This window comes from Bubalus bubalis, chromosome 8 (assembly GCF_019923935.1).
Source record: "Bubalus bubalis isolate 160015118507 breed Murrah chromosome 8, NDDB_SH_1, whole genome shotgun sequence".
Lineage (NCBI taxonomy): Eukaryota > Metazoa > Chordata > Mammalia > Artiodactyla > Bovidae > Bubalus > Bubalus bubalis.
Genome location: NC_059164.1, coordinates 103,413,315 through 103,432,811, shown reverse-complemented (window position 1 = coordinate 103,432,811; position 19,497 = coordinate 103,413,315). Strand labels below are relative to the sequence as shown.

General features: G+C 49.8%; 1 protein-coding gene and 1 long non-coding RNA gene across 3 annotated transcripts; one reads left to right on the top strand and one right to left on the bottom strand.

Annotated features, from left to right (window-relative positions):
* The first annotated feature begins 3,798 nt into the window (after positions 1 to 3,798).
* LOC123466028 (translation initiation factor IF-2-like) lies at positions 3,799 to 17,184 on the top strand. Its single transcript, XM_045166339.1, has 3 exons — positions 3,799 to 4,032; positions 4,463 to 4,832; positions 16,506 to 17,184. Exons 1-3 carry the CDS (start codon positions 3,799 to 3,801, stop codon positions 16,655 to 16,657), a joined length of 756 nt encoding a protein of 251 aa, XP_045022274.1. The 3' UTR covers positions 16,658 to 17,184.
* Positions 12,366 to 15,320, bottom strand: LOC112586551. Of its 2 annotated transcripts, none has more exons than XR_003111058.3 (3): positions 15,184 to 15,320; positions 13,774 to 13,945; positions 12,366 to 12,425 (listed from the first exon to the last, which is right to left on the bottom strand). It is a non-coding gene; the product is annotated as an uncharacterized LOC112586551 (long non-coding RNA). The 2 variants fall into 2 exon arrangements; XR_003111057.3 differs by having other exon boundaries at positions 12,369 to 12,428.
* Positions 17,185 to 19,497: the final 2,313 nt, after the last annotated feature.

Sequence of the window (19,497 nt, the reverse complement as noted above, 5' to 3'; positions counted from 1 at the left end):
GAGAGCCCAGAACAGCAGGCAGAAGACGGCTTCCTGGGGAGGCAAGGAGTAGGATGGCTGTGGAAGACGGAGGAAGCCCGGCTGCCAGCCCAGATGGCTCCACGGGCTCAGGTCAAGGGATAAGGAGAATCCTCACCAAGGGTGTGTCAAGGTGGGGCTGTGCACGTTGTCTGCCCCAAAGACAGCCTCCTTCCTTGCTCGACCTCATCCAAATGTCACGACGGCCCAGAACACAGATAAACGATTCCCCTCTCCATGCCAGCTCTCTAGATAAAATAATAGAAAATTAAAAAAAAACAACCAAACCTCTCAATTATCATCTACACTGTGCATGACTTTCAAGTATGCCACTGGCAGGCCACTGGCACTGAGAGAGAAGTTCATTCTGGCAAGAATTTGGAAAGGAATGGGTCACAGTGACCCACCAGGCTTCTCTGGTGGTTCAGATGGTAAAGAATCTGCCTGCAGTGCAGGAGACCCAGGTTCAATCTCTGCGTCAGGAAGATCCCCTGGAGAAGGGAATGGCTACCTATTCCAATAGTCTTGCCTGGAGAATCCCATGGACAGAGAAGCCTGGTGGGCTACAGTCCATGGGGTCACAAAGAATCGGATGACTCAGCAACTTAAAAAACAACAAACCCAAGCAGGGTTATCTCTAGGGAGGGGTGTCAGAGATGCCTGTGGCTTCCAGATGGGACGAGGGTTAAATGCTTATCCAGAATCCCCCGTCCAGAGTGACTGACACTGGGGATAGCCCCTGCTCTCAGGCAACCTGGTTTGACAAAAAGGCTGGGACCCGTGTGACCTCGAATAAGTCACATCACCTCTTAGAACTTGGTTTTCCCACCCAGAAAATGGTAGGGGTGATCTCTAATTGCCCAGGAGCATGGAATGGATCAGGTGCCCTGACAGAGGTGAAGTGCCTGGGACTGAGGAGATGATGCTCAGGAAGTGTTTAGCATCTCAAAGGAAGTTAAGTAGACATTCAGCAATTTGGGGGAGACTAGAGGTTCAACGGCTGCTTCTCAGGTTCTCGCCCCGTCTTATTTAGACTAGCCTCCCTCCCCAGGTCCCACGGTTCTCCTTCACTTGGCTTATACTGAGGGGATGTCAGCTCTGGGCTGATGGCCATGCTCGGGCTGAAGGCCCTGGACCTATAAAGGGTAGGGGGAGGCGGAAATTCAACTCAGGAGAGAAGAAACACGGCCTGCTGCCCTCCTCCCTCCTTGACCCCTGAGTGCCACTATGCTCCTGCAAAGAAATGAGAGATTAGGGAAAGAATAACAAACAGGCATCCGGTCCCATCACTTTATGGCAAACAGAAGGGGAAAAAAGAGGAAGCAGTGACAGATTTTATTTTCTTGGGCTCCAAAATCACTGTGGATGGTGACCGAAGCCATGAAATCAAAAATGCTCCTTGGAAAGAAAGCTATGACAAACCTAGACAGCGTATTAAAAAGCAGAGACATCACTTTGCTAACAAAGGCCCGAATAGTCAAAACTACGGTTTTACAGATGTGAGAGTTGGACCATAAAGAAAGCTGCTGCTGCTGCTAAGTCACTTCAGTCGTGTCTGACTGTGTGTGACCCCATAGACGGCAGCCCACCAGGCTCCCCCGTCCCTGGGATTCTCCAGGCAAGAACACTGGAGTGGGTTGCCATTTCCTTCTCCAATGCACAAAAGTGAAAAGTGAAAGGGAAGTCGCTCAGTCCTGTCCAACTCTTAGCGACCCCATGGACTGCAGCCCACCAGGCTCCTCCGTCCATGGGATTTTCCAGGCACTAAAGAATTGAACTGTGGTGTTGGAGAAGACTCTTGAGAGTCCCTGGGCCTGCAAGGAGATCCAGCCAGTCAATCCTAAAGGAAATCAACCGTGAATATTCATTGGAAGGACTGATGTTGAAGCTCCAATACACTGGCCACTTGATGCGAAGAGCCGACTCACTGGGAAAGACCCTGCTGCTGGGAAAGATTGAGGACAGCAGGAGGCAACAGAGGATGAGATGGTTGGATGGCATCACCAACTCAATGGACGTGAGTTTGAGCAAACTCCAGGAGATAGTGGAGGACAGAGAAGCCTGGCGTGCTGCAGTCCATGATGTCGCCACTTAGCCACAGAACCACCACCACCAACAAACAGGAGCTGAGGGAGAGTGCCCCCCATGGGCCAGGCCTGGTACTACATCCTTTACTTGAAGATATGCTTTAATTCCCACAATACCCTGCGGTGGGTACACCTGCTATTTCCAGCGCACAGTTAAGAGGCTCCCAGTTAGAGAGGCCAAGCAACCTGCTCTAGAGCCAAATTTGGCCGTCTGTCCCAGACCCCGTACTCTTCATCAGGATGCTGAAGGAAGAGGAGGGCAGGGATAAGAGATGGTCTGCTGTAACTTGTGGCTGCTCTAGGTGGAGAAAGCAGGATTCAAGTTCAAGAAAAATGAACTCCGTCCCCCCTCCTCCCATCAGCACCTTTCCATACTGAAGCCAGGCACTACCTCCAGCTCCAAGCCTATTTTCCAATGTGGGGAAAATCTGAGGACAGTCAGGGAGACCAGGGAGAAGAAAGGACTGCTGAGAGGGTCTTCCAAGTTCTAAGGCACACCTCCCTGCCAATCCCTTGGAGGGCTACCCTGCCCCCTGGAGCTGGGGAGCCAGGACTGGGGAGGGACCAGGGGGAACATCAAACTGGGGAAAGCTCCAGGGAGCCAGCTGGGACGGGAGCACATAGGGAAGGAGGGCTATGGTGTCAGGGTCAACCATGGGATGGCCCAGGGATGCAGTAGCCAGCCCTAAGGAGCAGTGGGGTTAGGGGCTGTGACAGGCAGGCAGGGATAGAAACTTGCAACACATAGGCCCCAACATTGCCCATCAGAGTCTGACCTGATGAGCTAAGGCAGGGAAATTTTTCTAAAACAAGTCAGTGTCCAGAATTCAACAACGAAGGAGCAGACCAAGGAGTGGTGGCCTGCCATCAGGGGACACCATAAGGGGCTCCCTGGCCTCCTCTCTGATTGCCCATTTGAAATGTGACTGGCGGTTTGAAAGCCACAACCCTGAAGGTGACTGACCTGTTCTGTGCAGTGGTTTGAGGGACCCCCCCTGGGGGACCTCTCAGGTCAATTATTCTCCGTTTGCTCTTTACCAGTTTGCCTCATGATATCCCAGGACTGGGGAGTCAAGAAGCCAAGTCTCTGATCTTTTTTTGTGAAGTGAAAACTTACTGAATGATGCTTTAGCAAACAAAACAATAAATGCTTACACTTAAAAAAAAAATACTGCTTACACCTTGCAAATTTGTATTCGGAAAGTTAACCATGTTTAGGACTTCCCTGGTAGTCCAGTGGTTAAGACTCCATACCTTGCACTGCAAGGGGCCTGGGTTTGATCCCTGGTCAAGGAAGTTCCACATCCCATACAGGCATGTTTAACGTGTTCAGTTGAAATGGTATGGTATGGTGGAGTTTGGGGAGATTTAAGGAAGTCTACAAAAGCTTCAAAGATCTTGTAGAATGAGCAAACCTCTCAGCAAAGGAGGAGACAGCTTATCCATCTTTGTAACTGTGATATCTGAATAAGCCCCTCAGACCTCAGGTCCTCTGTCTATAGGAACTGCCTGGACGGTATCTAATGTTCCCCACTTTCTACAATCCTTTCTCTTCCCCCTCTCTCCTGCACACCTCTTCTCTCTATTCATAGGCTAAGCCTCTCTTTCCCTTCTCTTGCCTTGCTTAGGCTTTAGTTCCGCCTTTTAGGAATCCGTGGACTGAAGACAAGAATGACTTTCCTGGGAGATAGAGATGGGCGTGGAGCCTTCCCCCACACCCACAAGTCACACTGCCAGCTCCATCTCCCTTTCAGCAGGGAACTCCTGCTCATCAACTTTCCGCGGTCCCGGCACGGCCCGCAGCATCAACTGCCCACAGCATTTTCACGTGGACTTCTTCTTTGGCAGTTCTAAATCAAAATCAAAAGATCAAGCTTTGTCCCCTGATCCTTTGTCCTCTGAGAGCGGTGGCAGCAGGCGCCATAAAGTCGCTTTTCCTCTAGGAAGCTTTTCCTGACACCCACCCCCCCACCCCCCACGGGCGCCCGGTTCGGAGTCTCGTGCCCCGCGCTCAGGGGCCCTGGGCTTTCTCGATCAGCGTCTCGGTGCAGACCGACTTGGAGCTGCAGAGCCAAGGGTGGTGGCTGACTCTGCCTCGGACGTCCCACCCCAAGTCCTGCGCCCGAACCCCAGTCGGCGCTCCCACTAACGCGTTACAACGACTGGAGTGAACTGAGGGCAGGGAGTGTCGCGGCCACTCCGCAGCATCTGTCTCAAGGGCTCAGAGCCCCGCTGAGCGCTGAGCGCGAATAAACCCCCCGGCCGGGTGGAGACGCAGCCGGCCACTCGGTGGTCTCCAGCAAAGAAAGGGTTAAGCCGCCATCTCCTCCCCCCACCCCCCCACCCCCCAAAAAAAGGGCGAGGGGAAGAGTCCGGCAGAAGGTCCTGTTTACCGGAGCCGCTCTAGGGTCCGCGCTGCCCTGGGAGAGGCGTTGCCGTGGCAACGGGCCGGGCGCCCGCCAGCTGCGGGTGAGCTCACCGAGCGCCGGCGGGCGGGGGGCGGCCCGGCTCAGAGCCGCCGCCGCCAGAGGAAGGGGCCGCCCTCCACTCGCCCACGGCGGCCAGGCGGCGGGCACGCGAGCGCTGGGCGCGGGGAGAGGCCCGGCCGACAACAGCGCGGGGGACTGCGGGCCATGGCGCCCCGGGCCCCCGCCGCGCGCCGCCCCCGCCCGCCCGAGTGCCCCCGAGCTGCGCCTCGGAGCCCGCGGAGCCGCGGCCAGCCAGGAGGTAGGGCCGGGCCGGGGGACGCTGGAGGGGACGCGGGGGGACCAAGGAGGGGACGCGCGGGGAGAGGGTTTTGTGGGGGGGAGAAAGACGACGGCCGGAGCTGCCTCGACCCGGAGCCGTGAAGTGAGTGGCTCTTTGCAAACCAAAGACGGGGTTTCCCGCGTGCGGACGTGGGGATAGAGGCGCTGCAGCCCGATCTGCGGGACTAGAGCAAAGTGTTGTCCGGACGTCCTTCCGGGAGCTCCCGAGGCCGTGGTCCCGCGCCCGGGAAACCAGCAGAAACCGGGCAGAGCCCCCGCCCTCCGCCGAGCTGAGTCCCAGGGGCGTAAGTGTGTGTGTTTAGCAAGAACCGGGAAAAGCTGAGCAGCCAGACCTCCCCCCGCCCCCAACTATGGTCAGACTTTTTGTAGTGTTGAGAAAGCAGAAAGGTGAAGATGATTGCATGATCTTATTTCTCCCGCTTTCCGCCTCAGGATGGGGTTGGCAGCAGATGGAATCCAGGGGGAGTCTCAACACAGGATAGAAAGATATTTAGGAGGGTCACAGGGAACTGGATTCAAACCACAGCAGAGAGCTAGACCTCAGCCTAGGAATCCTGTCCTGGAGGGCATCGGGTGCGGAATCTGGACGTTGCCCTCCAGGGTCAGAGATTGGGGCAGGGGTAGGGCACTGACTTTGTTTTTCACCAGCTGCTTCCCAATGGCTCAGTGGTAAGGAATCCTCCTGCCAATGCAGGAGACTCGGGTTCCATCCCTGGGTGGGGAAAGATCCCCTGGAGAAGGAAATGGCAACGTACTGCAGTATTCTTGCCGGGGAAATGCCATGGACAGAGGAGCCTGGCGGGCCACGGTCCATACCCTCACAGAGTCAGACAGGCCCGAGCGACTAAAACAGCAAGTTGGGGAAGGAGCCAGGGGACTTTTAGCTGGTGTTGAGATACACTTTAGGACTATGACTTCTCTAAGGTTCTGGATGTTCCAGCGTAATAATGGCCCCAGAGTTGTAGTAGGCGCTACAGTAATTTTGTTTTTAAACTTACACGTGCGATGGTTACTACATAAGAGAAAAGAACAATATCCTTTCTTCTTGCCAGTCATCAAGTATCAAACACACCAGAGGAGTGAAGCAGAAGCGTCTTTGGGGTGGGCTGCCTACAATGAGCAGAATTCTACAAGAAGTCAAGGGCAAAGAGTAACTGTTCTTAGGAAAGGCAGTGAAAAGGCTGACCTTCTTTCAGTCCTTTCATTCTGGAAGATTCGAACCCTGCTTCCCTGGTGGCTCAGATGGTGAAGAATCTACCTGCAATATGGGTGACCTGGATTTATTTCCTGGGTCGTGAAGATCCCCTAGAAAAGGGAATGGCTACCCATTCCAGTATTCTTGCCTGGGGAATCCCATGGACAGAGAAGCCTGGTGGGCAACAGTCCATGGGGTCACAAAGAGTCAGACATGACTGAGCGACTAACACTTTCCCTTCTTTTCCCTTTTCCTGTGTTGTGTATTCATTCACTTAGCAACTCTAAGCGCTAGGCTAAGGGCATAAGGTATCTGCCTTCCTTCCAGGCGCTTACCATCCTAGCTGGGTAGTCAGACAAAAAACTAAATCCAGTTGGCATCTGGCCTCGCCGTGAGTGCTGTGTCCTTGGGGAACCCAGAGCAGGGATGCCCACAGAATAGGTAAGGCCAGGCTGAGCCCTGAAAACTCTTCACCAACAAAGCAAAAGCAGAGAGGGTTGTTTCAGGCTGAGGGAACAGCCTGTGCAGGTCACCAAGGGGGAGGGAGAGGAACAGGCAAGTGTGGGGAGAATTCATGGTTGTAATTCCCAGAGGGAAGAAGGATCTCCCTGAAGCAGGAGCCAGGAGATCACTCTGTATTCTAGAAAGTTCACTCTGCTTACTGGGTGGAGGCTCAGAGAGGAGGAGACGGAGGCCTTGCAGCACCCAAGCTGCAGTTACTGACCCGCAGGGTGACGGCAGTGGTGACGTGGATGGAAAGAGCCAAGAGATAAAGAGGTGGGACCTGGTGGCAGACTTGGGGACAGGGTCAGATGACTTAGACGAGAACTAAATGCAGAGACGCTCAGGAGAAAACAGAGCAAAGCAAAAGGAATGGAGATTTTGAATGGCCTGTATTTAGCAGATTACAACACTTGGACAATGAATTTGGCTCGGAATTCTCTGGCAGCTTAGAGACAAACAAAAATACTCTGGATTGCACAGTTTGGGATTTTGGACAAGAGAAAGCATACAAATTCATTTTCAGGACAAATTTTTTCCTGGAATTGAACTCAACTGGGAATTTGTCATGTGGAAGTTTGTGTAAAGACTAAAGAGTAACAGAGGAAAAAAAAAAAAAAACCTTCACTGTCAGTGTTACAAAAGATGGGAAGATAAATCTCCACATGACCATTTTCCTATACCACCTTCCTGTTATGACTTGAGGACATACTGGATTTCTGCGGGGTGCCGAATGCAGCTAGCTCAGGCCTGTGGGCAATGGCGACGTAGGACAGTGTGGGCCCAGGGAATCCTACGGAGGAGCCGTGGGCTCTCCAATGGAGGAAGAGATGATACCTACTCTGATGAATGTAGCGAGCACAGCATCCCAGTGCCCAGCCATGAAGGGGGAAGCAGGAAAATCCTGGTATAGCCCATAGGCAGGTGGGCTGAGACTGGTCTGGAGAAGGAACCTGGTAAGGCAGAGTGTTGGGAAGATTGGCTTCGGAAATCCTGACCAAAGAGAAACAGTGAAAGGAGCATTTGAGGATCCCGTTTAGCTGGGTAAGTCCGGTTCTCCCAGTTGTCCAGGCCTTTGTGCCCTCCAACCTAATGTTAAGGCTGCTCCTAGGGGTGGGGGAAAGGGTGGGGCTCAAGACACCAGAGCTCCACTCTGCTGAGGTCAGGGAGGGCAGGAAAACTGTTCACTGCAACGTAAGGAATGTTGCAGAGGAACAGGGGGTGTGAGCTGGGTGGTTCTGCACTCCGCAGCTCATCTGGCCAGGCCCTTCCTATTGGTTTCTGCAGAAGGGTGAAGCTGCAGAATCTATGTCAATGCATTCTTAACGTGCCCTCCAAAGTTTAAAGCACTGCTTGCCCGCTGTAGAAGTCTTAAGTTGAGTCGGTAATTTAACGACGGGGTAATGATAATCGACCCCATCTGCCCTCCCATCACAATTCTTAGCATTGTAAACTCAGGGTACACCTTAGAATACATGTTTAAATGCTGACAGGAGGCGTTTATTTTAAACAACTGATGCCCAGGCCCCGCTCCAGACCAAGTCAATCAAAATTTCTAAGAACAGGCCCCGGGTATCAGTATTTTTAAAAGGTCCCAGGTGATTTTAAGGTACTTCCACAGTTGAGCGAGGTTGCTTTTAGCCATCACCTAGAGGGCTCGGCACCAGAGGGGAACTGAAATCGCAGATTCCAAAAACAAAGACCTTGTAGAATTTAAAATTTGGAAGCCTGTTGCTTACAATGAAATCAGCTGGCTAGTCAGCCTTCACCATCAAGATCTAAAGCCACCTTGAACAGATACAGGTAAGAGGCTAGTATGTATATGTGTATAAAGTACTTTTTAACAAAAAGTCTAAAAGCATAATCACAGGCTTTCTACAGTTAGGTCTGCTTGGTCTAATACTGTCGGATGCAGTGCTTCACCTTAGCCAAAACTGAAAAGCCTTGGTACCTTTCTCTCTCTGCCTGGGACCCATATAGTTCTGTCTGTCTGGATTTCTGAGCCTCTAAGCTGTGGATTCTTTCTATTTCCCTCCTGATATTCAAGTATATATGTTCTCCAACCTCTGTCTTCTTGATTGGAAAGAAGCTGGGAGAAGTAGCTTGCCATTTAACATGCAAAAAGTCTCAGTCAAAAGGAAAAAATCTCTAAGAGCTGAATTTCAGTAGCTATCATAGGATAATAGGAGTAGTATTTTGAGGCTCAATGGCTTTCCCCAAAACCCTCAAGTATAGCTTGCAAGCAGTTGCTGCTTTGGCTGTGGGCAAAGGTGACTCAGCCTCCCCCACGCTCTCTGGAACCTGCCCCCTTTATTTTGCTTCCTGAGGGCCCATGGAATGTCTGACAGTTACTCGAGAGTGACAGAGACCCCTTCTTGGGCCTGTGTCATACCCAGGCTCCTGTGTCCCAGGCATGGTCCCTTCTTCCTCCGCCAGAACCAGACAGCTGCCACAGGCACCTTGGGCTCTTTGAAACCCCTGCGCTGGCCTCCCAGCTGAGGAACTCAGACACAACTGTCCCTGTAATGATGGGAGGCGAGTCAGCGCTGGAACTGGAGTGACTGAGTGACTCAGTCCTTTGACTCAGTTCTCTGCATTTAGCCCCAAAAGAAGGGAAGCCAGAATCAGACCATCCTGACCCTTGTGTTAAAATCATTGTCCGATATGGGCAAAAATTAATCCCAGCTCAGTTTGCCTAGAAGTTAAGCCCTTTGCCAACGGGAGCCCAGAATTGGCTTCCCTTTGACACATTCATCCTTGGCCTGTGGTCAGCTGAAAGAGGGATGAGTCTGAGACCCCGTTTTCCAACTGGCTGAACTACTAATAGTCAAGTTATGGTTCCCTCCCAACGCTCCCCCCTCCCCGAGCCTTAGAGAAGGAAGGGGTGAGTCAGCCTTGCAGCAAGCTTAGGGAAGAGGATCTGTATTGTATTGGGGAACCCAAGGATCCATGCTTCGCTTCAGCAGGAGAGGAGAGCAGGATGGTAAGAGCTTGCATATCTTATCAGGAGGGCTGTCAGACCAGTTCAAGCAGAGTAGCAAACACATTTCCGTTTTTGTTTTCTATAAAAGTGTACTTTAAAACTTTCAGATTGAGGATTTCCCTGGGGGTCCAGTGGTTGGGACTCTGTGCTTCCAATGCAGGGACACCGGTTGGATCCCTGGTCAGGGAACTGGGATCCCACCTGCTGAATGGTGTGGCCAAAAAAAATTTTTTTTAAGAAGTAAAACTTTAAGATTACTTTTATATACACATGTATGTATTTATATGTAAACTATAAAAACTATCCTTATTATAAAACATTTAAGTGCTAGTCGCTCAGGTGTGTCCGACTCTTTGGGACACCATGGACTAAAGCCTGCGAGGGTCTTCTGTCCATGGGATTTCCCAGGCAAGAATATTGAAGTGGGTTGCCATTTCCTTCTCCAGGGGATCTTCCCCACCCAGGGATCGAGCGCAGGTCTCCTGCATTGCAGGTGGATCGTTTACCAGCTGAGCCATCAGGGAAGCCCCAAGCAATACATAAAAAGGACAGCTGCTGTCCATGGGGTTGCAAAAAGTTGGACACGACTTAGCAACTGAACAACAAAAAAAGAACACAGTGAAAATTTTCCCCATACTTACTCCCTCCTCAGAAGTGATCACTGTTCGGTATGTATTTTAAATCCCCCTAGACTTCTTTTCTTTACATGTAATATATTATGTTTGTTTGTTAGAAAAGTAGAATAACTTAACAGTATTATGTGAGAATAATTTCATGTGGGACATAACATAGTCCTTTGCTTTCTAACAGCTACCTAGTCTTCTTTTGTATGAATTGACTTTATTTCTTTAACACACTGTCTATTGATGAGTAATTAGTTGCTTTTGATTTTAGCCACTGTAAATACTCTCCAGCACTTGTTCCAACATTTCTGTATATAAATTCCCAGAGGTGGAATTGCTAAATTAAAAGATTTTAAAGCCAAATGTATATTGAATATGTCCGTGCCCGGTGATGGATATTTTAATGAAATGAGATTCTTTTTTTTTTAAATTTATTTATTTTTTAAGTGAAAGTTGCTCAGTCATGTCCGACTCTTTGCGAACCCCATGGACTATTCAGTCCATGGAATTCTCCAGGGCAGAATACAGGAGTGGATAGCCTTTCCCTTGTCCAGAGGATCTTCCCAACCCAGGGATCAAACCCAGGTCTCGAACCCAGGTCTCCTGCATTGCAGGTGGATTCTTTACCAGCTGAGCCACCAGGGAAGCCCAATTTATTTTTTAATTGAGGGATAATTGCTTTACAGAATTGTGTTGTTTTCTGTCAAACATCCACATGAATCAGCCATAGGTATACATGTATCCCCTCCGTGTTGAACCTCCCTCTCATCTCACCCCTCTAGGGTGATACAGAGCCCCTGTTTGAGTTTCCTGAGACGTACAGCAAATTCCCGTTGGCTATCTATTTTACATATGATAATGTATGTCTCCATGTTACTCTCTCCATACATCTCACCCTCTCCTCCCCTCTCCCTGTGTCCATAGGTCTATTCTCTGTGTCTGTTTCTCCATTGCTGCCCTGCAGATAAATTCTTCAGCACCATCTTTCTAGATTCCATATATGTGTGTTAGTATATGATATTTATTTTTCTCTTTATGACTTACATCACTCTGTATAATAGGCTCTAGGTTCATCTGCCTCATTAGAAATGACTCAAATGCATTCCTTTTTATGGCTGAGTAATATTCCATTGTCGGAGAAGGCAATGGCACCCCACTCCAGTACTCTTGCCTGGAAAATCCCATGGATGGAGGAGCCTGGAAGGCTGCAGTCCATGGGGTCGCTGAGGATTGGACACGACTGAGCGACTTCCCTTTCACTTTTCACTTTCATGCACTGGAGAAGGAAATGGCACCCCACTCCAGTGTTCTTGCCTGGAGAATCCCAGGGACGGGGGAGCCTGGTGGGTTGCCGTCTATGGGGTCACATAGAGTTGGACGTGACTGAAGCGACTTAGCAGCAGTAGCAGCAGCAATATTCCATTGTGTATATGTATAAAATGAGATTTTGATACTCAGTTTTTCAAAAATTGTAAAATAGTATTACCTCTCTCACCCTCGTTCCCCACTGAATTTACTATGAATTTCTATTTAAGTTAGAAATTGTGTGGTACATTCATAGAGGCAATCTATTATTTTGAGTTTTGTTAAAATTTTCAAGGCAACATATTGAAACTAGAGTTTCTAAGAATTTTTCTATGGCTTATAGCTAGTCATCCAACAATTTGTCCCAATATTGTCTCTTGCTGTCGGTTTGTGTTCCGAAAATCTTGATCTCCTATAACCACGAGTTCACATAATGGTGTAGGCTGACACCTAGAATGGGCAGAGCGGGTCACACATAAGAGCCAGCCCAGGGAAATGATGCAAGGTGTCTTCCTCTTTCTCTATCACGTTGTTGTTTAGTTGCTCAGTCATGTCTGACTCTTTGTGACCCCATGGACTGCAGCACCCCAGGCTCCCTTGTCCTTCACTGTCTCCTGGAATTTGTTCAAATTCACGTCCACTGAGTCAGTGATGCCCTCCAACCACCTCATCCTCTGCCACCCCCTTCTCCTCCTGTCCTCAACTTTCCCAGCATCAGGGTCTTTACCAGTGGGTCGGCTCTTCACATCAGGTGGCCAAAGTATTGGAGCTTCAGCATCAGTCCTTCCAATGAATATTCAGGGTTGATTTCCTTTAGGATTGACTGGTTTGATCTCCTTGTAGTCCAGGAGACTCTCAAGAGTCTTCTCCAGCACCATAGTTTGAAAGCATCAGTTCTTTGGTGTTCAGCCTTCTTTATGGCCCAACTTTCACATCCATTCATGACTACTGGAAAAAAAAAACATAGCTTTGACTATATGGACCTTTGTTGGCAAAGTGATGTCTCTGCTTTTTAATCCTGTCTGTCTGTGTCATAAGGGTTGGACTTGATTTAGCCCTAAGTTCTCTGCAAATCAACTTTGTACAACAGATAGAGTAACTATATATACAAAGTGGGACACTTGGAAAGTAAAAAAGGAGCACTAAAGATAAATTGTTTGTTTTATTTAAACACACCTCTCTTCATTTTTTTCTTAAAGTACTCGTGAAAGTATTTACTTGAAAGGGACGATATCAAATTTTAAATATAAAAATAAGTCTTATAGTAGAATTGGTCATATCTAAGGATATGATCTACCACATTGGCTGGGTTGGTATATATTGTTTTCTAGTTGTCTCTTGCTATTTTGCCATTAACAAACAAACAAAAAAATAAATTATTAATTGCTATACAGCCAGCCAGTCTGTCCTGGGATCGTCCCTGCAAACTGCAAGCTGGCAAAGGGCTGGACATGCCCATCCATTCTTCCTGCAGCTCTAAGTGTCCCGACCCAAGGACATGATTTCGTGTCACCCCTCTGCCCCCCAGCTTTTCTTAACTCCCCCCTAGGGTAGAGACCTGAGTGCAGGGAAGGAGGAGGGGTCCTGTGGCTCACAGTGCTGTGTGTCAACTCCTTGCCACTAACCGAGTCAGAGAAGATGGGTACCACTGTCCCTACTTCCTGCAGCTCACTGTGGAAGAAAATACAGCTGCCTTTTCCCAGCAGATTGGAACCATTAAAGCAGAACCTTCTATAATTTCATGTGTGCTTCTCACATCCCTGGGAAATACAGACTCAACCTCCCAGATGACCAAGCAGAGGTATTTGTGGGAAATTGTGCCACAAATCAGGATTAAAACTGGCCTTGCATGGTCAGGAGAGAAGTTAGCTGGGGGAGAAACCACAGAGCACTGATGCGGTCACTGGGCAGGAGTGTTGGGGCAGCCTGAGACGTAGAACCTGCATCCCTGCAGCTGGAGTGGGACCAGTTTCTCAGGCACCAACTTGGTCAGGGCGGCGGCTGGGAAGACACGGACCACCAAAGCAGCATGCTTGGGCGCTGGGCTTCTCCCAGGGCAATGTCTCTAGCTCGCTGCAGGTCCAGAGGGATTTCTCCACTCGCTGCTCTGAGCTGGAGGTGGGAGTCGTTCAGATGTGAAATGAAGTGTGTGGTCAGCCAACCCCACATACAAATCCCTGGCCGCCTAACATCCCTTTCCATCTGGTCCTTTTCATCGTTTGTGTCTGTGACAATCAATAAACACACACAGCTCCCAGGACATCAAACAGGGACCAGTGCTCTGTTTACCCACCAGCTGAACTGATGTATCTAACAGGATAGAAAAACATCAGAGAGGAGGGGCTCCTTGATGCTTCCCCAAGTGATGAGACTTGGTGATTCCGGCACTGCAGAGGCAGAATCAAGAGAGGTTCCTCTTCCAGGCTCTCCTCTCACCTGCACTCAGGGAATCCAAGATCCTTGACCTGGGACAGAGGGAAGAGTGACAGGGAAAAGAGTCAGAGTGCTTCTAGACACATACACAGCCCGGGTTCAGGCCGCCTGTTGACTGGAGAATGAGAGAGGAAGAAGGCTGCTTTCAGGATGGAGAAAGAGAACACCTGCCCGAGCCCCCAGGGCAGGACCACAAGCTCCTCCTCACGTCCCTGAGATCTGGCCTCCATCCCCGACTGTCTGTGGACACTTCATCCCGTTACTGATGGTGCGGCCACTGTACAGCTAGTTCACTGTTCTCGGTTTCTGAGCTTCCTAACATGACTTCCTTACGTGACTTGCCTGACCCAGGTCATGGTCGATATAACACTGCTATGGTGACATGTCTGCACCACTTGTCAAAAGGCTGAAATGCTTCTCTGAATAGTCACTCCTGGTGTCCCACCGTTTTGGGACCCCCACAACCAGATCCAGCCATGAAAGGGTCAACAGTAAGGCCCTGGCAATTGGTTGCGGTCCACGCCCCTCCTTTGTGAAGCATTTTGAATAATGCTTCCTCCCCTGAGACACCACACCATCTGGGTTATGCTAATTGTCTCTGGAGACGATCTCCTTCGCTGATTCCTTTTCTTCTCATTCAACAAGCATTCATGCCGCACCCACAATACACCAAGATCTGGTCCAAATAGACATTGTGGAGGAATATAAAGAAGCCCAAGGCAGATGTTCTGCCATCAGACTTCTCTGTCCAGTTGGAAGACCCAGATGAAGAAACATGGTAAAGAGCTCAGTCAAGAGAGAGTCACCCCCACACCTCAGTTCCTCACTCTCTTCTTTGGCTTCACTTTCCCTCCGGGGAGAGCTTGTCCACGTTCACTGGTTCTTTGGCTGCATCTCCAGTTCTTCTCCACCCCCACAGGGTTGTTCTCTCACCAGACTCTTAGATCTCTACCTCTGGCTGCTTGATCTATATGTTCCTCTTGAATACATCAGTTCATATCTTCCATCATGCACATGCTTGCTCAGTCACTCAGTTGCGTCTGACTCTGTGTGACCCTGTGGACTGCAGCCTTCTAGGCTGCCCTGTCCATGGGATTCTCCAGGCAAGAATACTGAAGTGGGTTGCCATTTCCTACTCCAGGGGATCTTCCCCACCCAGGGATTGAACCCGTATCTCCTGCATTGGCAGGCAGATTCTTGACCACTGAGCCACCTGGGAAGCCCCTTCTATCATGTATCCTGTTTATATTCTTTGGAAAGCAAACCATACCTCCGCTTTCTGATTGCAGAACGTCTCCAAGTCTCATCTGCCAGTCCTTCCGTCGTCCTCTCCGTGTTTCCACATGTCCCAGAGTGGCCGTCCCACTGTCAGTCTCATGTCCAGGGCAGGATATACTGTCCCCTTTCTTCATGCTCTTGCCTCACCTGAAAGACTCCCCCAACTAGTCCAAAGGGCCACCAGATTCTGCGTCTTCTCTGAAGCAGTCCATGACCCCTCTGACTCTCATTGCCTGCCCACTTCTAAATTCCTCAGTTATATTTCTTTCATAACATTTACCACTGTGGTTTGAATTCAGTCCCTAAACCCCTCTCACATTGTGGCTTTTGTTAAACATGTTGTCAGGCATCCCCTAGACTTTTAAACTAATCTTTTGGTGTTGAAAGGTTGTAATCTTTCATTGCCATTGGTTGATTGGGTTTGCATCTTTTATCCCTAGCTCTAGGGCAGGGACCATTCCTACACGTGTGTATTTCCCAGCAGCACCTCATGTGCTCAGCTCCTTGATTGATCTTGTGGATTAATTTCAAACCCATCCATGCTGGCTCAGATTAGTTAAATAAAAATTGCCCGTATCTCAAAACTTAGCTAAATAAAACAGAGCACATTCCCAGGCATTACACAACTTGAGTACAAAACACCAAGCATAGATAGTAAACAAACAGAAATGGAGCCTCAGCTTCCAAGGAGCCAGAAAACAGGGAGGGAGGGAAGTGGAGTCCAGGCGAGCAGACCATGCTAATGGGGTGGGTTCCTCCTAACTTTCACTTGTGGCTTCGAGGCTGAGCCCTGGCTTTAATGAATAGGGAATGGGGTCAGCTCCTTTTCCAATTTCAAAACCAGTTTTCGCAGATTACACTGTAACAGTAACGGTATGTTTGAGAGGTTTTACAGCTTTACCACACTTGCAAACAATTGAGGCTGGGTCTGGTCTGCAGGCAACTCAGATGATATAGAAACTGCCTGCAATGCAGGGGACCCGGGTTCAGTTCCTAGGTTGTGGAAGATCCCCTGGAGAAGGGAATGGCTCCCCACTCTAGTATTCTTGCCTGGAGAATTCCATGGACAGAGGAGCCTGGTGAACTACAGTCCATGGGGTCGTGGAGAGTTGGACCTAACTGAGTGACTAACACTTTCTGCAGCCCTGCAGATAAGTTGAGGAGGTTGTATTAGTATTGTCATTATTAATATCAATATCATAACAAAGTCCTGTATTTTTACTTGGATTATTTGGCAGGATTAAGTTCTGTTCATAACAACAGAAGCTGGGTTGAGCTTCTCACAGGACACACACTGTGCCCACTGTTTTCCAGGTGCCATCTTGGGTAAGCCTTTCAAACCAGGAGCTGTTCCTGTCACCACTTTACAGAAGAGAGAACCAAGGCTGAGCAAAATAACTGGCCCGAGGTCCCATGACTGTCAAGCAGCAGAGCTGGAGTTTGAATCTGGGGCTGTGTGCTTCTAAACCCTTTGCTTTTAATCCCCACAGTACGCCATCTTTCAAGCTCCTTTCCAGAACTGGGAGTTGGGTGGGAGTGGTCCCAGCCCCCGGCTCCCTCTCTGGGCTCGGGGAGCCATGGTGCCGGCCCCAGCAAAGGGGATGGGAGATGACGTCTCCCTCCAAGATTGCTGCCTTTTGTCCAAATGTGCTGGCCGGGATCCAGGCTGGAAACTCTCTGCTCATGGAAAGAAAGCGAACAGAAGCCAGCAAAAAGAGGGTGGGAAAGGGTCTGAGGGGGGAGGAAGGGAAGAGGAGGGCCGGAAGGCGAGAGGGAGAGGAGGTGGGGAGTGAGGGGTTTGGGGCAGCACAGCTGGAGCCGGGGAGGGCTGCCGGAAGGAAATAAAGCATGGCCTTCTGTGCATCCCCTCCAAGTGGCTACTTCTGGTGTGATGTGAGTGGCCAGGTACCCAGGACACAGGACAGATCCCACCAGGGGCCCTCCTCCCCACCTCAGTACTACTGTTGATCAATGCATGAGTGATAGTCGCTCAGTCATGTCCGACTCTTTGCGACCCCATGGACTGCATCCCGCCAGCCTCCTCTGTCCATGGAATTCTCCAGGCAAGAATACTGGAGTGGGTTGCCACGCCCTCCAGGAGATCTTCCCAACCCAGGGATCAAACCAGGTCTCCCGCATTGCAGGTGATTTCTGTACTGTCTGAACCACCAGGGAAGCCCCAGTATCAGTGAGGCCAGGTTAAAATGAACATGAGGAAACCCTTCAGAGGGAAAAATAAATCCCAAAATGGCAGCCCAAGGGCTGCCTCTGGAAATGGACAGGATGGCCAGGCGGTGCCCTGGGGCCAGGGTGTGCTGGGAGAGGAGGAGGGGGTGAATAAAACCCAATCAAAACAATTCCCTGAGTAGCTAGTCTGTATCCAGGAGGGGAAGGCCTGTAACCTGCCCCCAGAGCTCTTGACTTGGTGTTAGCACCCGGACTTGAATCTGACAACCTGGATTCATTTGGCATCCACGTGGCCTTGGGGAAAGTTCATCTCTCCAGGCCTTGCTTACCACATCTGTGAAGGTGAGGCAACTGTAGAGTGGGTGTGAGGAGTTGGTGAAGCAATCTGTGTGGAATCTTGCCTAGAAAATAGTCAGTGTTCGATAAGTGGTGACCATTCATTCACTGTTGCAGTTTATAATCTGAGGTGTCACACATAACTACCTGAAATCCTAAATCAAACATATAAATAACCGTTGAGGCCAACCGTGAAAGACATACCACATGGTTATGCATGTTTATTAGGGTTACCAAGTATAGATAAGTTAAAAAATATCCAGAGAAATTCAGAGGACAGGGGGAAGAACTTCAGTTTGGGGTTTGGCCAGGGCTAACCCCAGAAAGAAGAAAAGAAGGATATGTAATTAGTAGACCCAGATTCCCCTGGAATAACTTCTCTATAGAAATGTGTGTGTGTGAACAAAAATCGCTTAGTCATGTCCCACTCTTTGTGACCCCATGGACTATAGTCCACCAGGCTCTTCAACCATGGGATTCTCCAGGCAAGAATACTAGAGTGGGTTGCCATGCCCTCCTCCAGGGGATCTTCCTGACCCAGGGACTGAACCCATGTCTCTTAAGTCTCCTGCATTGGCAGGCTGCTTCTTTACCAGTAGCACCACCTGGGATTTTGGGCTTCCCTTATAGCTCAGTCGGTAAAGAATCTGCCTGCAGTGCAGGATTCGGTTCCTGGGTTAGGAAGATACCCTGGAGAAGCAAATGGCACCCCACTCCAGGTTTGATTCCTGGGTTGGGAAGATCCCCTAGAGAAGGAACCCACTGTAATATATTGGCCTGGAGAATCCCACGGATAGGAGCCTGGCAGGCTACAGTCCATGGAGTCGCAAGAGTCAGACACGACTTAGCGACGAAACCACCACCACCACCTGGGGAGCCCCCTTATAGAAACATGAGTCTATACATTTTTCTGGGGAAGAGAAAGGAGCACGGAGGAGGTGATTGAGTCCCACATGGGGTGACAGGAGCCTTGAGTCCTGTTCTTGCCTCTGCCATCCCCCAGACAGGTGACTGAGGCTAGATGAGCCACAAAATCCTGGCCCACATTGTGGTCATTTCTAGCCCTTCTTACCTGCTCCCATTCTCTGTTCATATTAAGGAGCTTCTCCATGCCAGGGGCTTTTCTAGCTGCATTAGTATCTTTATCTCCCCTTTCCTCTTTGAATTTCCACACTAGACTGAGGACTGTAAGAAGCACTGTCTTTTGCAGGCTGGGTTCCCAGTGACTGATGGGGGTCACGAGGGGAGAGCTGCTGAGGCCAGGAGGAGGATGTGGAAGGCTGGGTCAGCCAGTGCAGGCGTCATTCCCAACAGGGTCCTGGGAGAGGGGCTCAGCATTTCCTGAAGGGAAATGACTCCCATAAATAGACAGAGGGATGGGAAAAGGACTTGTCCGTCCCTTTCCTACTGTCAACTCAGCTCTTCTCCTGGTGTGCAGACAATGCAACCTCTCTAAATGTTTTTCATTCACATGTGTCCCTGCCAGTGTGTGGGAGCAATGTGAGCTCTGCTTTCTTGTATGCTGTAGATCCAAAATAAGAACCGAAGAAGGCACACATTCCTTTATTTGTTCATTTACCCTCAGTGACCTCCCACTGGCCCACTCCAATGTAAGGCCAGAGTGTTTTCTGTGAGGTTTTATTAAGAAGAAGGAAACTGTGGGCCTTCTGATACCATGTCCTATTTAAAACTTCATCCTCGAGTCCAGCAGATTCTCTTGTATCAGTGCTTATAATATGTTGTTCAGGTCCTTAGAAAGATTAGTTCTCATGACATGGCCTAC

Excerpts from the sequence above, each read along its gene's own strand:
- LOC123466028 (XM_045166339.1), top strand. The coding sequence starts at position 3,799 with ATGGGCGTGGAGCCTTCCCCCACACCCACAAGTCACACTGCCAGCTCC. Across the intron at positions 4,033-4,462 it reads GTGGCAGCAGGCGCCATAAA|GGCGAGGGGAAGAGTCCGGC; the intron begins GTCGCTTTTCCT and ends CCCCAAAAAAAG. Across the intron at positions 4,833-16,505 it reads GAGCCGCGGCCAGCCAGGAG|GTGCCATCTTGGGTAAGCCT; the intron begins GTAGGGCCGGGC and ends ACTGTTTTCCAG.